General features: G+C 48.5%; 1 protein-coding gene across 1 annotated transcript; it reads right to left on the minus strand.

Annotated features, from left to right (window-relative positions):
- Positions 1 to 2,094: 2,094 nt before the first annotated feature.
- Positions 2,095 to 13,265, minus strand: LOC126068676 (testis-expressed protein 13D-like). The gene is made up of 7 exons (XM_049871422.1): positions 12,963 to 13,265; positions 12,596 to 12,880; positions 12,286 to 12,495; positions 4,063 to 4,190; positions 3,262 to 3,842; positions 2,900 to 3,111; positions 2,095 to 2,166 (listed from the first exon to the last, which is right to left on the minus strand). Exons 1-7 carry the CDS (start codon positions 13,263 to 13,265, stop codon positions 2,095 to 2,097), a joined length of 1,791 nt encoding a protein of 596 aa, XP_049727379.1.
- Between the last annotated feature and the right edge of the window lie 1,816 nt (positions 13,266 to 15,081).

Consider the following 15,081-nt stretch of genomic DNA (forward strand, 5'->3'; position numbering starts at 1 on the left):
ATGCAGTGGTTAAGCACTCAGCTGCTAACTGAAAGATTGGCAGTTCGCACCCAGAAAATGCTCTTCATGAGAAAGACTGGCAGTCTGCTTCCTTAAAGATTATAGCCTTGTAGAGGCACGGCTGTCTGCCCTGCTACTGCTGCCGCAATTTCTACTGCTTCCAGGATTAGGGGTGGGGCCGGTGACTGCAGAGACTGCCCTGTTAACCAGGAGGCTGTCCAAGCCGGCAGCATAGTCAGTCACCTCATACTGTCCCTCTTACAACAAAGACCCAAGAAAACAAGTGCATCAGATATCGATGACAACTTTGGAACCCTGAGTATCAAAGCAAGGCTGAAGAATCAGACTGAGTGCTAAATGGAAGGAGAGGTTGTCCGAAAACAGCAGACATGGAAAATTATGGACTGCTGGTGCCCTTCCCCTGAACATGCACAGTGCAGCCATATTGAAACAAAGCAAGCAGTGTTCTCAACCGAAACCACTACCACCACTCTGCACCCACATCCAAAGACAGGAAGGAGTGCTCCCCACTCTGTGAAAGTTCAGTGTACTCACCTCATCCACTGCAGTCCTCCGAGACCCCTGCACCATAGACCCCTGAACATGTGATGCCCCTCCAATCTGCCTCATTCATCCCCCCACGCACATGATCGTGGTCCGGCTGCACCCACCTCTGCTCTGCCCCTGTTCAGGGGCCCGCACACCGACAACACCCACCCCTTCACTAAGCCACTTGCACGAGGGACCTGTGAACCGGCAGTGTCCTCCTCTGTGCCTGGTCACTGGTGCCACGGGCCCGTGGAATGGCAGTGTCCGCTTCTCCACCTAGCTACCTGCGCCAGGTTTGAAGGCCCCAAAGAAGCCCCCAATTCTTGGGTAACTCGCAGGAAGAGGAGAGGCCCTCTAATAGTGAATGAGACTGAACTTTGCTTCACCTCAGTGGGATGGAGGGAAGATTCAGAATGAAGCTGTCGCCGCTCAGTAAACCAGTCCTGAGATACACACTACACAGAAGACACAGCAGGTAAATGCACACTCTTTATTAGAAGTTAGGGCTTTGGAACAAGCCCCAGGCAAAAGTGGATATTGGTAAACTGGGTGGAATCTCACGGGGGAATCAAAGGCTTCCTTTTGTTCGGACTGGAGGCCGACCTAACCTACCACCTGGGCTCCCTCCTGGCTCCCTCCTTGCCTTGCAGCAGCTGCCTTGGGGGAGCAGAGAGCCTGCAGAGAACACACCAGTTGGAAGAGAAGGGGTCCAGGAGCATTCCCAAGAGGGCTTGCCCCAGTCTAGTTCTCTTACTCTAATTACTTCTTTGTGGCCCCATTGTGTGTCCTTAGAATCCAATTTGTTTTTCACCCACTGTTGAAAGGAGGCTAGGATGGGGCAGCCCAAGGCCAAGGGATCAAGCGGGTAGCCAACACTCCCTTAGACCAGTGGTCTTTCAGCCAGGCGGGTGGGCGACCGGGAACATAAGTGTCTCTCTCAAGGGAGGAAATCAGCACAGTATCAGGGAAGGACTTCGTGGTCTTTACTGCTGCTCATTTTTCTCACATGGGATCAGTGAGATGAGCAGCTCACACACTCAAGTCCTTTCATGAAAGTCTCTTTGATGTTGCCCCCAGAACCACGAAAGTGGGTCTGTATGTTATTTTAATCATATCTACCTGAAGGCCACACTACATGCAAGGCAAGGAAGACACCCCTCACCTACTCTGCACCTGAAATTAGGCTCTCTCCTGTCATCTAACCAAACTCCCCAAATCATGTTATAATGCGTGTATCAGGTAATAACAGCTAATTCTAATTCCTAACACATAAAGGCAATCAGTAACTATTTGTTCAATGACTTAATGAATGAAATTCAGTCACCTTGCTATAACCTATGAAATTTCACACTACCCTCCCCCACCCCCTTGAACTCTTCTAGGTCAATCCCCTTTCCCCAACAGAGGGATTGACGTCCGAACAAGATCTGTCTGCTCTCCCTGGTTCCCAAAATGTGTGCCTGAGCATCTTCTCCTTCCTTATTCCTTTGCACTCTTCTGGGCTCCAGCCAGTTGAGGTCTCACTGAGGTGCAGGCAGTTGAGAATCAGAGGGTCATTTCCTGAGGTTCACATCCTCGAGGCCCGAGCTTCTTCAGCATCGTGCGAAGTTCCTGGAGCTTAGGGACACAAAGAACAAGCCCTCACCTGTGAATCTTATAGAAGTAAAAAATTCAAAACATTAAACTGTAAATACTGATGTACTTTATGGTTTAACAATAGTAGTCTCAAGGAAAACAGCATTCTTAGACAAAAATGAATGTTATGCTCTTCAAGCCTGGCCTTTCTCAGCAAAGACCCGCTTGAATGCAGAGAGGCAGTTAAAAAGAGCACACAAAGAAGAAAAAGAGCCAGGTTCCTAACTTCAGCCTCTCCAGGGTGTCATCCAAGTGGTAGCAGCCCTCCTGTGTCCACCACCTGAGAACTTAAATACAATTGGATAAAATCTCCATGGAAGGATTAGTGGTCATATTCAAGGAAATCCCAACTTACTTTAAAACAATAAAAATGACACACACACACACACATACATGTCTAATATGAAACTGGGGAAACCAGTCCATATGTGGAAATAGTTATATTGTGTTAACAATGGTTATTGCTTGATGGATGATAATATTTTTCTTTGATAGACAGATTTTTTCTGCATGGTTAGCGTTCCAAGTACCAGGAAAAATTCTGCCCGTGTGACATCCCAATCCCTCAGCCAGAGCCTGGGGCAGATTTCTCTTGTTGCTGGAATTCAAAAGATTTCTTACCTTTGGGTGGCCAGGTCTTTGGCTCCTGAGGTTGGTTCCTTGAGTCTCCTTGGCTCCAGCTCTGCCCAGAGGCGTTTCTGAATTTGGGCCTCACAGTAGCCTCCTGCTTGCCATGGCTCCTGCTGTCGACCAGGGCGTCTATGTCTTCTGAACGCACAGCGCCTTCCTCCTCGCCCTGGCTTCTCTCATCCCACAGAGGGCCCATCTCCTTCTGCCACCCTGCTGCAGCCTGCACGCCAGGGGTGCAGATCATTCCCCGAGGCATCTGGGACGGGCCCTCTCCTGCTGTTTCCACCTCGGTGACACCTGTGGGTGGGGGAGGTAGGGTGCATTGGAACGCTATTGGGAATGGTGTGTGGTATGAAAATGGGCGTGACTGAGGCATTGGCAGAAGCGGTGGAACGACCTGGGCCCAGGGACTCGGGGATCCTGGCATGGAAATGTTGCCCACCTTACCTCCCGCCCCTGCCTCTTTCTCCTGGGGCTGTGCAACCTGCCTGCCCTTTGGCCCCGCGGCCGCCACCTTGCCTTGCTCCTCTGCAGCATGCTGGGGCCACGCTGTGGCATACAGCTCTTGGGCTCGCGACCCCAGATGGATCTCCTGCGGCGGTGGATGGAACTGGGCAAACCTCTTGGCCTGGAGCAGCTGCCCGCGCAGCACTTCGCGCTCGTCCAGCGACTTCTGCAGGTCGTCCTGCTTTTGGTGCAACTGCAAAATGATGTCTTCGCGCTCCTCACGCAGCTGCTGCAGCTCCGAGGCCAGATCCCTGGTGGCCACCTCGTGCTGAGCCACCTGCTCCTGCAGGCGCCGCACCCGACGCACCTGCACTACCGGCCGCCTCCAGAGCACACGTACGCTCAGGGCCAGCGCGCTCCAGGCGTAGGCCCTCTTGATGGTGCGGGGCACCAGCGGGTCGGACAGGATGGCCCGGAGCCGGTCCTCCACAAGGCTCCAGGGCTTCGAGCTGTAGGCCACGTAGAAGTCCGGGCCACCGCGGTTTCTGACGATCTCTTCATTGATGAACTCGACCACTTCTCTGTGGGAGAATCCGCACCTGGGATCTCTGAAGTTTATGGCCATGGCTGCTTCGGCCTAGTCTGCAGGCTGCACTTCGGGAGTCGCTGCCACCACCGTTTCAGATGGCGTTCGCCACCCGGTCAGCCCCTCACCTCCTCACTCAGCCCAAACTCTGCCCTTTCGTTCAGTCTTGGCTTCTTTGTGGTCTACTTTCCCCCTTACTCCCTGGTTCTCCTCACAAAGACCGAAGCCGATTCCCTCGGCACTCCAGCTCCCACTGAGGCGAGTCGGCGTCTGACGTCACGGGGACAAGCACAATCTCGCGGCATCGCCTGCTGGGACCGCCTTTCCTGGGCAGAACGCCCCCCTGCGTGGCGGGTTGACAGTGGGACTGGGGGGCTGGTCGCACAGAACGCAGAAATCACTCTTGTTTCCAATCGCTTTTCAGGAACCACATCTGGCCACCAAGAATGAATTCCTAACCTGGTGGTGGGTGTGGATGCGTGGGTGCATGAGGGCTGCTCTTGGCTCAGCTCCGCCTCCCCTAACTCTCGGTTGCTGTTTCACGCCATCAATATAGTCTCCTATAGAAGAGAGTATCGTAAACACTGGTGGTTTAGTGGTTAAGTGCTATGGTTGCTAACCAGGAGGTCGGCAGTTCGAATCCACCAGGTGAACCTTGGAAACTCTATGGGGAATTCTACCTTATCCTATAGGGTCGCTATGAGTCGAAATGGACTGGACGGCAACGGTTTTTGTTTTTGTTTTTTTTTAAATATGGTCTCAATAAGGAGCCCTAATGGTGCAAATGTTAAGCCCCTGGCTGCTACCGGATAGGTCGGCAGTTTGAACCCAGCCGCTGCTCTTCGGGAGCAAAGGCCTGGTGTTCTGCTTCGTAAAGGTTACAGCCTAGGAAAATGTATGGGGCAGTTCTGCTCTGTCTTATAGGAATCCACTGGAGTGCACACAACAACAATATAGTCTCAAGCTGTCCGCACAATTCATTCCTCTCTTAGTCTAAGCGTGCACCCTGGTGGTGTAGTGCTTAAGTGGTAGTGCTGCTAACCAAAAGGTGGACAGTTCGAAACCAATAGGCGCTCCTTGGAAACTCTATGGGGCGGTTCTACCCTGTCCTCTAGGGTCGCTATGAGTCGGAATCGACTCAACTGCAGCGGGTTTCTCAGTCTAAGCAGATAGCCTTGGAGTCCCTCTCATCGAGAAAATCAAGCGCTTGAGTCCTGAAGCCCTTCAGCTCGCCTTGCTAGCCCCGCTCTTGCTCTAGATCACAGTTCCTCCTGTTCTATTTCCTCAGGGGCTTCAGGCCGTGTTATTCCCCCTGTGTTTCCTTCATCTTCTTCTCTTCTGCTACTGGACATTTTCCTCTCCTACAGTAAGGCTGTTCAGCTTTCTCTGATGCTTAAAACAATGGCCTGCTTTTCTCAACCCCTCCTTTTCTCCCTTCTCATCAAAGCATAAGTCTGCACTATGCCCCCTTCCTTGTGCTCCAGTCAACCTCCTGCACTTTGTTTCTCGTTCCCAGAACGTTAGTTAAAATTCTCTGATAAGGCCACTAGCAGTCCCTACCTCGGTACAAAAGCCAGTGGATAATTTGTAGGTTAATTCTCATATGATCTTTCAATAGGGTTTCATTCTGTTGACCATTCCCTCCTTGACACCCTATCCTGTCTTGGATTCTACAACACTAAATTGTATTGATAGTTCTCCTACCCACCCAACTCTCTTTCTCGGTGTCTTTTAACTACTTTTTCTTCTTTGTGTCTTGCCTCAATGTTAGTGTTCCCCGAGTTTTGTCCTCAGATTCCTCCTCTTTCCATTCTGTATGTTTTCCCTGGGTGCTTAATCACTCCCATCATTTTAAATACTACCTCTGTCCCAAATATCTATTTCCAACTGAGATTTCTCTCTTGATCATCAGATCCATACTTTTTTTCCTTTGACAGGTACTTATTGAGTAGTAGCATGCTCCTTTGACAATAAGTGGTGACAAATACTGAAAATTTCTTGAGCCTTGTGCAGTTTACATCCGTTTGGAGGAATAATAAATGAAAAAGTAAATAAATAAGTAAGGTAATTATAAGCTGTGATTTCTGGTACCAATATACAAGTTGATGCGAGAGATAGGAACCCCACAGAGGTTTGAGTTTGTTCCTTTTACATAAGGAGGTTAGGGAAGGTCTCTTTGACAAGGCAGCATTTGACCTGAAACCCGCACTCCAGTGGCAAAAGTCTTGATGTAGAAAAATCTTAAAATCTTCCAGAAGTAGAAAAGATCCCCATGTGGCTGGAGTATGGTGAGTTAGAGAGAGAGTGGGATGAAACTCCGTTGGAGATGTAGACAAAGGGGCCATCTTGCACATGCTTGAAGGCAATAGCAAACGACTGAATTTTATGCTAGGTGTAAGGGAGAGGTTTGTTGTATTGCTAGTGGTGGTGTCATCAGCTCTGTGAAGTTCCACTCTGAGTGTTGCATGGGCTAGAGATTATAGCAGGTCAAGAATGTAAATAGGGCTGAAAAGAGTTTGGAAGCTGTTTCAGTTGGCCAAGCAACAAATGATGATGCTTTGGCTTAGCCGAAGTGATTTTTCTTTTAAACCAAATTTAAAGCATTTTAGTTAAAATCATCCTCTGCCATCAAGCCATATTTCAGTAATTGATTTCTGAAAATTCAAAGAATTAAATGACCCTGGACATAGGAAATATCTAAATCTCAATCTGTATTTATTTATACCATTATATTCAAATATACATGTAACTCAAATTATATATGTAATAAAATAACCTGAAAAATTAAAACCTATTTTGGCAAAAATGGTCATCCAATTCTTTTCATACCCACCAAGACATATAATGCAAAACAATAGGCACTGATGGATTTCATTCTTTTCGTCATCCCTCTGGAAAATATTTTCATGAAAGATCTTGACTTGGGTTTTTTTGTTTTGTTTTTCCTTTTTCAAATAATTTATTTTGTTGTTGTTGCTGAGAATATACACAGCAAAAGAGATACCAATTCAGGTTTCTACATGTACAATTTAGTGACATTGCTTACATTCTTTGAGTTGTGCCACTATTCTCACCCTCTTTTTCTGAATTGTTCCTCCCCCATTAACATAAACTCACTGCCCCTAAGGTTCCTATCTGATCTTTGAGGTGCTGTTGTCTATTTGATCCCATATAATTAATTATTAAAAGAGCATAATGAGCAAGGCTGACATTGTTTACTAGTTAAAATAAACTATATAAAATTTTTTTTTTTATTGTCTGGTTTTAAGAAGACTTCAGGGAATATTTTGGTTTCAAATTTAAAGATTATGTCAGGGCAATATTTTCAGGTGTTTGTCCTGCTTCCAGGGCTCTAGAAAGTCTGTAGTCCATGAAAATTTGGAACGCTGTTCTGCATTTCCCCACTTTTGATCAGTATACTTCTATAGAATCTTTGATTGAAATAGTCACTAGTTGTAGCTGGGCACCAAAAGGTCAGAAGCTGGTATTCACCATCCGCTCCCTGAAAACCCTGTGGGTCAGTTCTACTCTGTCCTGTAGGGTTCCTATGGGTTGGAAACAACTGGATGGCAGCAGGTTAGTAAGTATATTACATGTACGTATATTAAGAAAGTAATACATCAAAATATAAATAGCAGTCACCTCCAGGTGATGGGATTATGGGTGATTTTAATTGCTTTTCCTATTTCTGTTTTGGTGAAGGTATTTTATTTTGATAATCAGGAGGGGTCTCAGCAAACTGATTTTCCAATAGAATCGGCTTTGAATCTCCTTGATTCTCTCTTTTCATTCTGTACATGGGTGAGGAATGGCCCTGTGAGAAGATGTAGTCTCCACTCCACCTTCGATCATTTAAACCCTGTCTTTATTCCAGGAAAATTTATTTATTTGGCGTTGTTCACCAGTCCAGCCATCTGGGCTTTATCAGGCAGAGATCATTCACCCCCTCCAGAAGAACTGCAGAGACACACTTCTCCATCTAATGTCGCCTCCTCTGACATCCAGGAGGTGCCTCACCATATCCCTGTATCGTCCCACATGCTCGCGGCAGAAGCTGTGACTGGAGGGGTCCAATGAGAAACATCACTTCTGAAGTTGAATGAAACTAGTGGGAGCAAGAGTGTTGAAGGCAAGGGGTCACAGGGGGAAGTGGGCGATATGACCACCACCCCATGCTGCAGCACTTCCTGTGTCTCTCTATCTGTGGGTGTCACTAGGCTTGACACCTCTAGGAACCATGTTTCACATTCCCCTTCTTTTCCGACCACCTTCGTATCTACCACCAACACTATCCATTGTGAATAAGTCAGACCCCTGTACAACCTGCACCTAATATGCCTTACCAGATTTCTTTCATGCCTCTAAAGTCCTCGTTGCAGCCAATTCTATAGGCCAAGGTTAACTGCTATTACTGGAAAAGGTTAAAAGCTTAAGTCAGTGTAGAAAGAGCACTCAGTTTGGTGATAGACAGATTGGGCTCGAACCCAGGCTTCACTAACTCCAAATTGAAAGACTTTGGGTAAGTTTTGACAGGACATATGTGTAAAAGTGGAGTAAAATAGCCCTCCCAGAAGAACTACTAATAGGGGTATCCATTATACCTAAGAAGCACTAATGGTGAGTGGTTAAGCTCTTGGCTGCTAATAGGAAGCACGGTGATTTGAACCCACTGGATGCTCTGCGGGACAAAGATGCGGCCTTCAGGTACCGTAAAGATTACACCCTTGATAACCCTATGGGGCAGTTTTACTCTGTCCTGTAGGGCACTATGAGTCGGAACCAACACGATGGCAACGAGTTATTATACTTACACTTGAAAGAATCCTCACAGTCGCCAAATGGGATAATGGACTTGAAGCACTTATTACCCACTCAAGGTGGCTATTATTGTCCTAAGAATCTCTTACACCCATTACCCTACATCACAGAGCAGAACTCTAAGGGTGGGGGAAAGGAACCAGCACATGCTGGGGCTCAGACAAATTCAGTGACTTGTTCAAGGTCACACAGCTAGTGAATGGAAGAGCAGGTATCCAGCCCAGGTCTCTCTGCCTCCAAATTCCAGGCTCTTCCCACAACAACTTACTGCCTTTACTTATGTGTGCCCAACCCAGAATACAGGAAAAATTGAGAGCCAACCTGAAAGATTCAGGCCTAAACATGTAGGTTGCTATGAAAACATCAGCCCTCTATTGTTTTTTTTAATAGTGCTTTAAGTGAAAGTTTACAGTTCAAGTTAGTTTCTCATATAAAAATTTATACACAGTGTTATGTGACCCTAGTTGCTCTTCCTATAATATGACAGCACACTCTGCCTCTCCACTCTGGTTTCCCGTGTCCATCCGACCAGCTCCTGTCCCTTTTTGCCTCCACATCTCACCTCTGGACAGGAGCTGCCCATTGAGTCTCATGTATCTACCTGAGCTAAGAAGCATTCTCTTCGCGAAGTCAGCCCTGTATTATTGGGCTGTGTACCGGAGTGAGTCCGCTCTCACACAGACCTGCAGACATTCCAATGGACAGCAGAGTTTACGGGTGAAGTCCTAAATGAAGCAACCACAGTGAGATCTAGGGTGATTTCTCCACATTACACTGTGGATTCAAACAAAGGTTCTCAAACTTCACCATGCATCAGAAACACCTGCTGGACCCCAGCCCCTAAACTTCTCACTCTGGAGGTCTCAGGAGCACCAGCTAATTTGCATTTCTAGCAAGTCGCCAGGTGATCCTGACCCTGTTGGTACAGTAACCACACATTGAGAACAACTGGATTTAAAATGCTTCATAACATTCCCAAGTCTCATCTGTGTCCCATCTTTCCAAAATCCCAGGGAGCGACCAGCACACACAAAAGTACCACAAAACCAGTGCCCAGCCAGAAAACAGTTTTGAGTTTGGTGCCCCTGAGGGTCTCCTTCCTGCCCAGGGCTCCTCTTCTATGTAACTGTCACTTTCATTCTCTACCCTCATCCCTGTCCCTATACCAAGCAGTTCGCCAGCTTCCACCCCCTTTGCTCATGGAATGTTTCTTAAGGCACAGTCTACAGCCTGGCTGCTTTCCAGAATCCTGAGTGCCTTGAGAGGATTATTGTAGTAGAGAGAGGAGAGTGCCTGGGAAGGCAGAAAGACGGGAGGCGAATTTCAACTTATGAGACCTCACCAGGCCTCAGGGAGACAGCACCTCAGTGGATTGGCTTCCTGGTACTTGGTAGGTGTGGACCCCAAACACTAGGGCTCCCTGCCTGGGTAGACATGCTCCTCCCAACCATGCCTCACTGACTCTGGAGCACAGAGATGTCCACCTCATGGGACCCTGTGGACGACGACAGTGAGGGTAGCATTGGCAAACATGATGGATTGAAGGCCCTACAGAAGCCCCCAATTCTTGGGTAACTCACAGGAAGGGGAGAGGCCCTCTAATAGTGAATGAGATTGAGGTTTGCTTCCCCTCAGTGGGATGGAGGGAAGATGCAGAATGAAGCTGTCACCGCTCAGTAAACCAGTCCTGAGATACACACTACACAGAAGACACAGCACGTAAATGCACACTCTTTATTAGAGGTTAGGGCTTTGGAACAAGCCCCAGGCAAAAGTGGGTATTGGTAAACTGGGTGGAATCTCACGGGGAAATCAAAGGCTTCGTTTTGTTCGGAGTGGAGGCCAACCTAACCTACCACCTGGGCTCCCTCCTGGTTCCCTCCTTGCCTTGCAGCAGCTGCCTTGGGGGAGCAGAGAGCCTGCAGAGAACACACCAGTTGGAAGAGAAGGGGTCCAGGAGCATTCCCAAGAGGGCTTGCCCCAGTCTAGTTTTCTTACTCTAATTACTTCTCTCAGAGAACCAGCATCCCATAGCATTGTGGCCCCATTGTGTGTCCTTAGAATCCAATTTGTTTTTCATTCACTGTTGAAGGGAGGCTGGAATGGGGCAGCCCAAGGCCGAGGGATCAAGCGGGTAGCGAACACTCCCTTAGACCAGTGGTCTTTCAGCCAAGCTGGTGGGCAACCAGGAACATAAGTTGTCTTTCTCAAGGGAGGAAATCAGCAGACTATCAGAAAAGTCCTTCCTGGTATTACTGCTGCTCTTTTTTCTCGCTTGGGATCAGTGAGATGAGCAGCTCAGACACTCAAGTCCTTTCACGAAAGTCTCTTTGATGTTGCCCGCAGAACCAGTAAGTGGATCTTGATGTTATTTCAATTGTGTCTACCTGAAGGCCACACTACATGCAAGGCAAGGAAGACAACCCTCATCTACTCTGCACCTGAAATTAGGCTCTCTCCTGTCATCTAAGTAAACTCCTCAAATCATGCTATAATGCGTGCACCAGGTAATAACAGCTAACTCTAATTCCTAACACATAAAGGCAATCGGTAACTATTTGTTCAATGACGTAATGAATTAAATTCAATGACCTTGCTATAACCTGTAAAATTTCACACTACCCTTCCTCATCCCCTTGAACTCTGCTAGATCAGTCCCCTTTCCCCAACAGAGGGATTGATGTCCTATCAAGATCTATCTGCTCTCCCTGGTTCCCAAAATATGTGCCTGAGCATCTCCTCCTTCCTTATTCCTTTGCACTCTTCTGGGCTCCAGCCAGTTGAGGTCTCACTGAGGAACAGGCAGTTGAGAACCAGGGGGCATTTCCTGAGGATCACATCCTCGAGGCCCGAGCTTCTTCAGCATCGTGCAAAGTTCCTGGAGCTTAGAGACACAAAGAACAAGCCCTCACCTGTGAATCTTATAGAAATAAAAAATTCAAAACATTAAACTGTAAATACTGATGTACTTTATGGTTTAACAATAGTAGTCTCAAGGAAAACAGCATTCTTAGACAATAATGAATGTTATGCTCTTCAAGCCTGGCCTTTCCCAGTCAAAGACCCGCTTGAATGCAGAGAGGCAGTTACAAAGAGCACACAAAGAAGAAAAAGAGCCAGGTTCCTAACTTCAGCCTCTCCAGGGTGTCATCCAAGTGGTAGCAGCCCTCCTGTGTCCACCACCTGAGAACTTAAATACAATTGGAGAAAATCTCCGTTGAAGGATTAGTTGTCACGTTCAAGGAAATCCCAGCTTTTTTTAAAATAACAAAAATGACACACACATATACATGTCTAATATGAAACTGGGGAAACCAGTCCATATGTGGAAATAGTTACATTGTGTTAAAAATGGTTTTTGCCTGATGGATGATAAGTTTTTTGTTTAATAGACAGATATTCTTGCTTGGTTAGCAGTCCATGTGCCAGGAAATATTCATCGCACTCTGCCCATGGGCCATCCCAATCCCTCAGCCTGAGTCTGGGGCAGATTTCTCCTGTTGCTGGAATTCAAAGGCTCTCTTACTTTTGGGTGGCCAGGTCTTCGGCTCCTGAGGTTGGTTCCTTGAGTCTCCTTGGCTCCAGCTCTGCCCAGAGGGGTTTATGAAGTTGGGCCTCACAGTAGCCTCCTGCTTGCCATGGCTCCTGCTGTCGACCAGGGCATCTATCTCCTTTGAACGCACAGCACCTTCCTCCTCACCTTGGTTTTTCTGGTCCCACAGAGGGCCCATCTCCTTCTGCCACCCTGCTCCAGCCTGCACACCAGGGGTGCAGATCATTGCCCAGGCATCTGGGGGGAACCGCTGCTGCTGTTTCTGCCTCAGTGACACCTGTGGGTGGGTGAGGTAGGGTGCATTGGAACGCTATTGGGAATGGTGGGTGGTATGAAAATGGCTGTGAGTGAGGCATTGGCAGAAGCGGTGGAACGACCTGGGCCCAGGGACTCAGGGATCCTGGCACGTAAATGTTGCCCGCCTTACCTCCCGCCCCTGCCTCTTTCTCCTGGGCCTCTCCATCCCGCCTGCCCTTTGGCCCCGCGGCCACCACCTTACCTTGCTCCTCTGCATGCTGAGGCCAAGCTGTGGCACACTGCTCCTGGGCTCGCGACCCCAGATTGACCTCCTGGGGCTGTGGATCCAACTGGGCCGACCTCTTGGCCTGGAGCAACTGTCCACGCAGCACTTCGCGCTCATCCAGCGACTTCAGCAGGTCGTCCTGCTTTGGCGCAACTGCAAAATGATGTCTTCGCGCTTCTCACTCAGGTGCTGCAGCTCTGAGGCCAGGGCCAGGTGGCCACCTCGCGCTGAGACACCTTCTCCTGCAGGCGCCGCACCCGATGGAGCAGCTGTACCCTCTGCCTGGAGACCACAGTTGTGCTCATGGCCAGCGCGCTCCAGGCGCAGGCCCCCTTGAAGGTGTGGGGCACACGCGGGTCGCACAGGATGGCCCGGAGCCGGTCCTCCACAAGGCTCCAGGACTCCAAGCTGTAGGCCACGTAGAAGTCCAGGTCGGTGCCGTTACTGCGGATCTCTTCATTGATGAACTCGACCACTTCTCTGTGGCGGAATCCGCACCTGGGATCTCTGAAGTTCACGGCCATGGCTGCTTCGGCCTAGTCTGCAGGCTGCACTTCGGGAGTCGCTGCCACCACCGTTTCAGATGGCGTTCGCCACCCAGTCCGCCCCTCACCTCCTCACTCAGCCCAAACTCTGCCCTTTCGTTCAGTCCTGGCCTCTTTCCTGGTCTACTTTCCCCCTTACTGCCTGGTTCTCCTCACAAAGACTGAAGCCGATTCCCTCGGCACTCCAGCTCCCACTGAGGCGAGAGGATGTCTCACATCATGGGGACAAGCGCAATCTCGCGGCAGCGCCTGCTGGGACGGCCTTTCCTTGGCAGAGCGCCTCCCTGCAGGGCGGGTTGGCAGTGAGACTGGGGGGTGGGGCGCACAGAAGGCATAAATCAGTCTTGTTTCCAATCGCTTTTGAAGGACCACATCTGGCCACCAAGAATGAATTCCTAACCTGTTGGTGGGTGTGGATGCGTGGGTGCCTGAGGGCTGCTCTTGGCTCAGCTCCGCCTCCCCTAACTCACGGTTGCTGTTTCACACCTTCTGTGTGGTCACATATAGAACAGCATATCGCAAACACTGGTGCTGTAGTGGTTAAGTGCTATAGTTGCTAACCAGGAGGTCGGCAGTTTGAATCCACCAGGCACTCCTTGGAAACTCTATGGGGGAGTTCTACCCTGTCTTATAGGGTCGCTATGAGTAGGAATCGACTCGACGGCAACGTTTTTTTTTTTTAAGTATGGTCTCAATAAGGAGCCCTAATGGTGCAAATGTCAAGCCCCTGGCTGCTAACGGATAGGTCGGCAGTTTGAACCCAGCTGCTGCTCTTCGGGAGAAAAGGCCTGGCGATCTGCTTCATAAAGATTACAGCCTAGGAAAATGTATGGGGCAGTTCTGCTCTGTCTTATAGGAATCGACTGGAGTGCACACAACAACAATATAGTCTCAAGCTGTCCGCACAGTTCATTCCTCTCTCTGTCTAAGTGTGAACCCTGGTGGCGTAGTGCTTAAGTGCTACAGCTGCTAACCACAAGGTGGGCAGTTGGAATCCACCAGGCGCTCCTTGGAAACTCTATGGGGCAGTTCTATTGTGTCCTCTAGGGTTGCTATGAGTCCGAATAGACTTGAGGGCAACGGGTTTGTTTCTTTGTTTGTTTTTAATATGGTCTCAATAAGGAGCCCTGGAGGTGCAAATGTTAAGCCCCTGGCTGCTACCGGAAAGGTTGGCAGTTTGAACCCACCAGCTGCTCTGCGGGAGAAAAGGCCTGACGATCTGCTCCGTAAAGATTACAGCCTAGGAAAATGTACGGGGCAGTTCTACTCTGTCTGTTAGGAATCGACCGGAGTGCATTGAGCCCAGAGATGACTCTTCTTTCCAAGCGCTTTTGAAGGCCCACACCCAGCCACAGAGAACGAATTCCTAACCTGGTGGTGGGAGTGCTTAGGTGTGTGCGTGAGGCATGTGGGAAGACAGGCCTGGTGATCTGCTTCTGAAAAGCCTTGAAAACCCTATGGAGAAGTTCTACTCTGCATACATGAGGTCACCATAACTCAGAATCGCCTGCATGGCAACTAAGAACATACAAATATGTATGTATATACACACATATTATTTTTTCCAGAACCATTTGCCGATGTTAGATAGTAATGCCCTTTTGCCCTTAAATATTTCAGTGAGTATTTCCTAAGAACAAAATCATTTTCTAATATAATAACAGCATGATTATCGAAATCAGGAAAATTTAACGTTAATACAATACTATTAGCTAATTCAGATTCTGTATTCAAATTTCTTGTCTATATAATATCCTTTATGGCTATTTTTTCTTGGTGTAAGATTCATTTCAGA

This window comes from Elephas maximus, chromosome X (assembly GCF_024166365.1).
Source record: "Elephas maximus indicus isolate mEleMax1 chromosome X, mEleMax1 primary haplotype, whole genome shotgun sequence".
Lineage (NCBI taxonomy): Eukaryota > Metazoa > Chordata > Mammalia > Proboscidea > Elephantidae > Elephas > Elephas maximus.

What these genes read in the sequence shown, in the direction of transcription:
- LOC126068676 (XM_049871422.1), bottom strand. Translation starts at nt 13,265, where the DNA reads ATGGCCGTGAACTTCAGAGATCCCAGGTGCGGATTCCGCCACAGAGAA. An exon ending in GGGAATCGGCTTCGGTCTTT is followed by an intron (nt 3,843 to 4,062) that starts GTGAGGAGAACC and finishes ATTCTCCCACAG; the next exon opens with AGAAGTGGTCGAGTTCATCA. An exon ending in GAAAGAGGCAGGGGCGGGAG is followed by an intron (nt 3,112 to 3,261) that starts GTAAGGTGGGCA and finishes CCCCACCCACAG; the next exon opens with GTGTCACCGAGGTGGAAACA.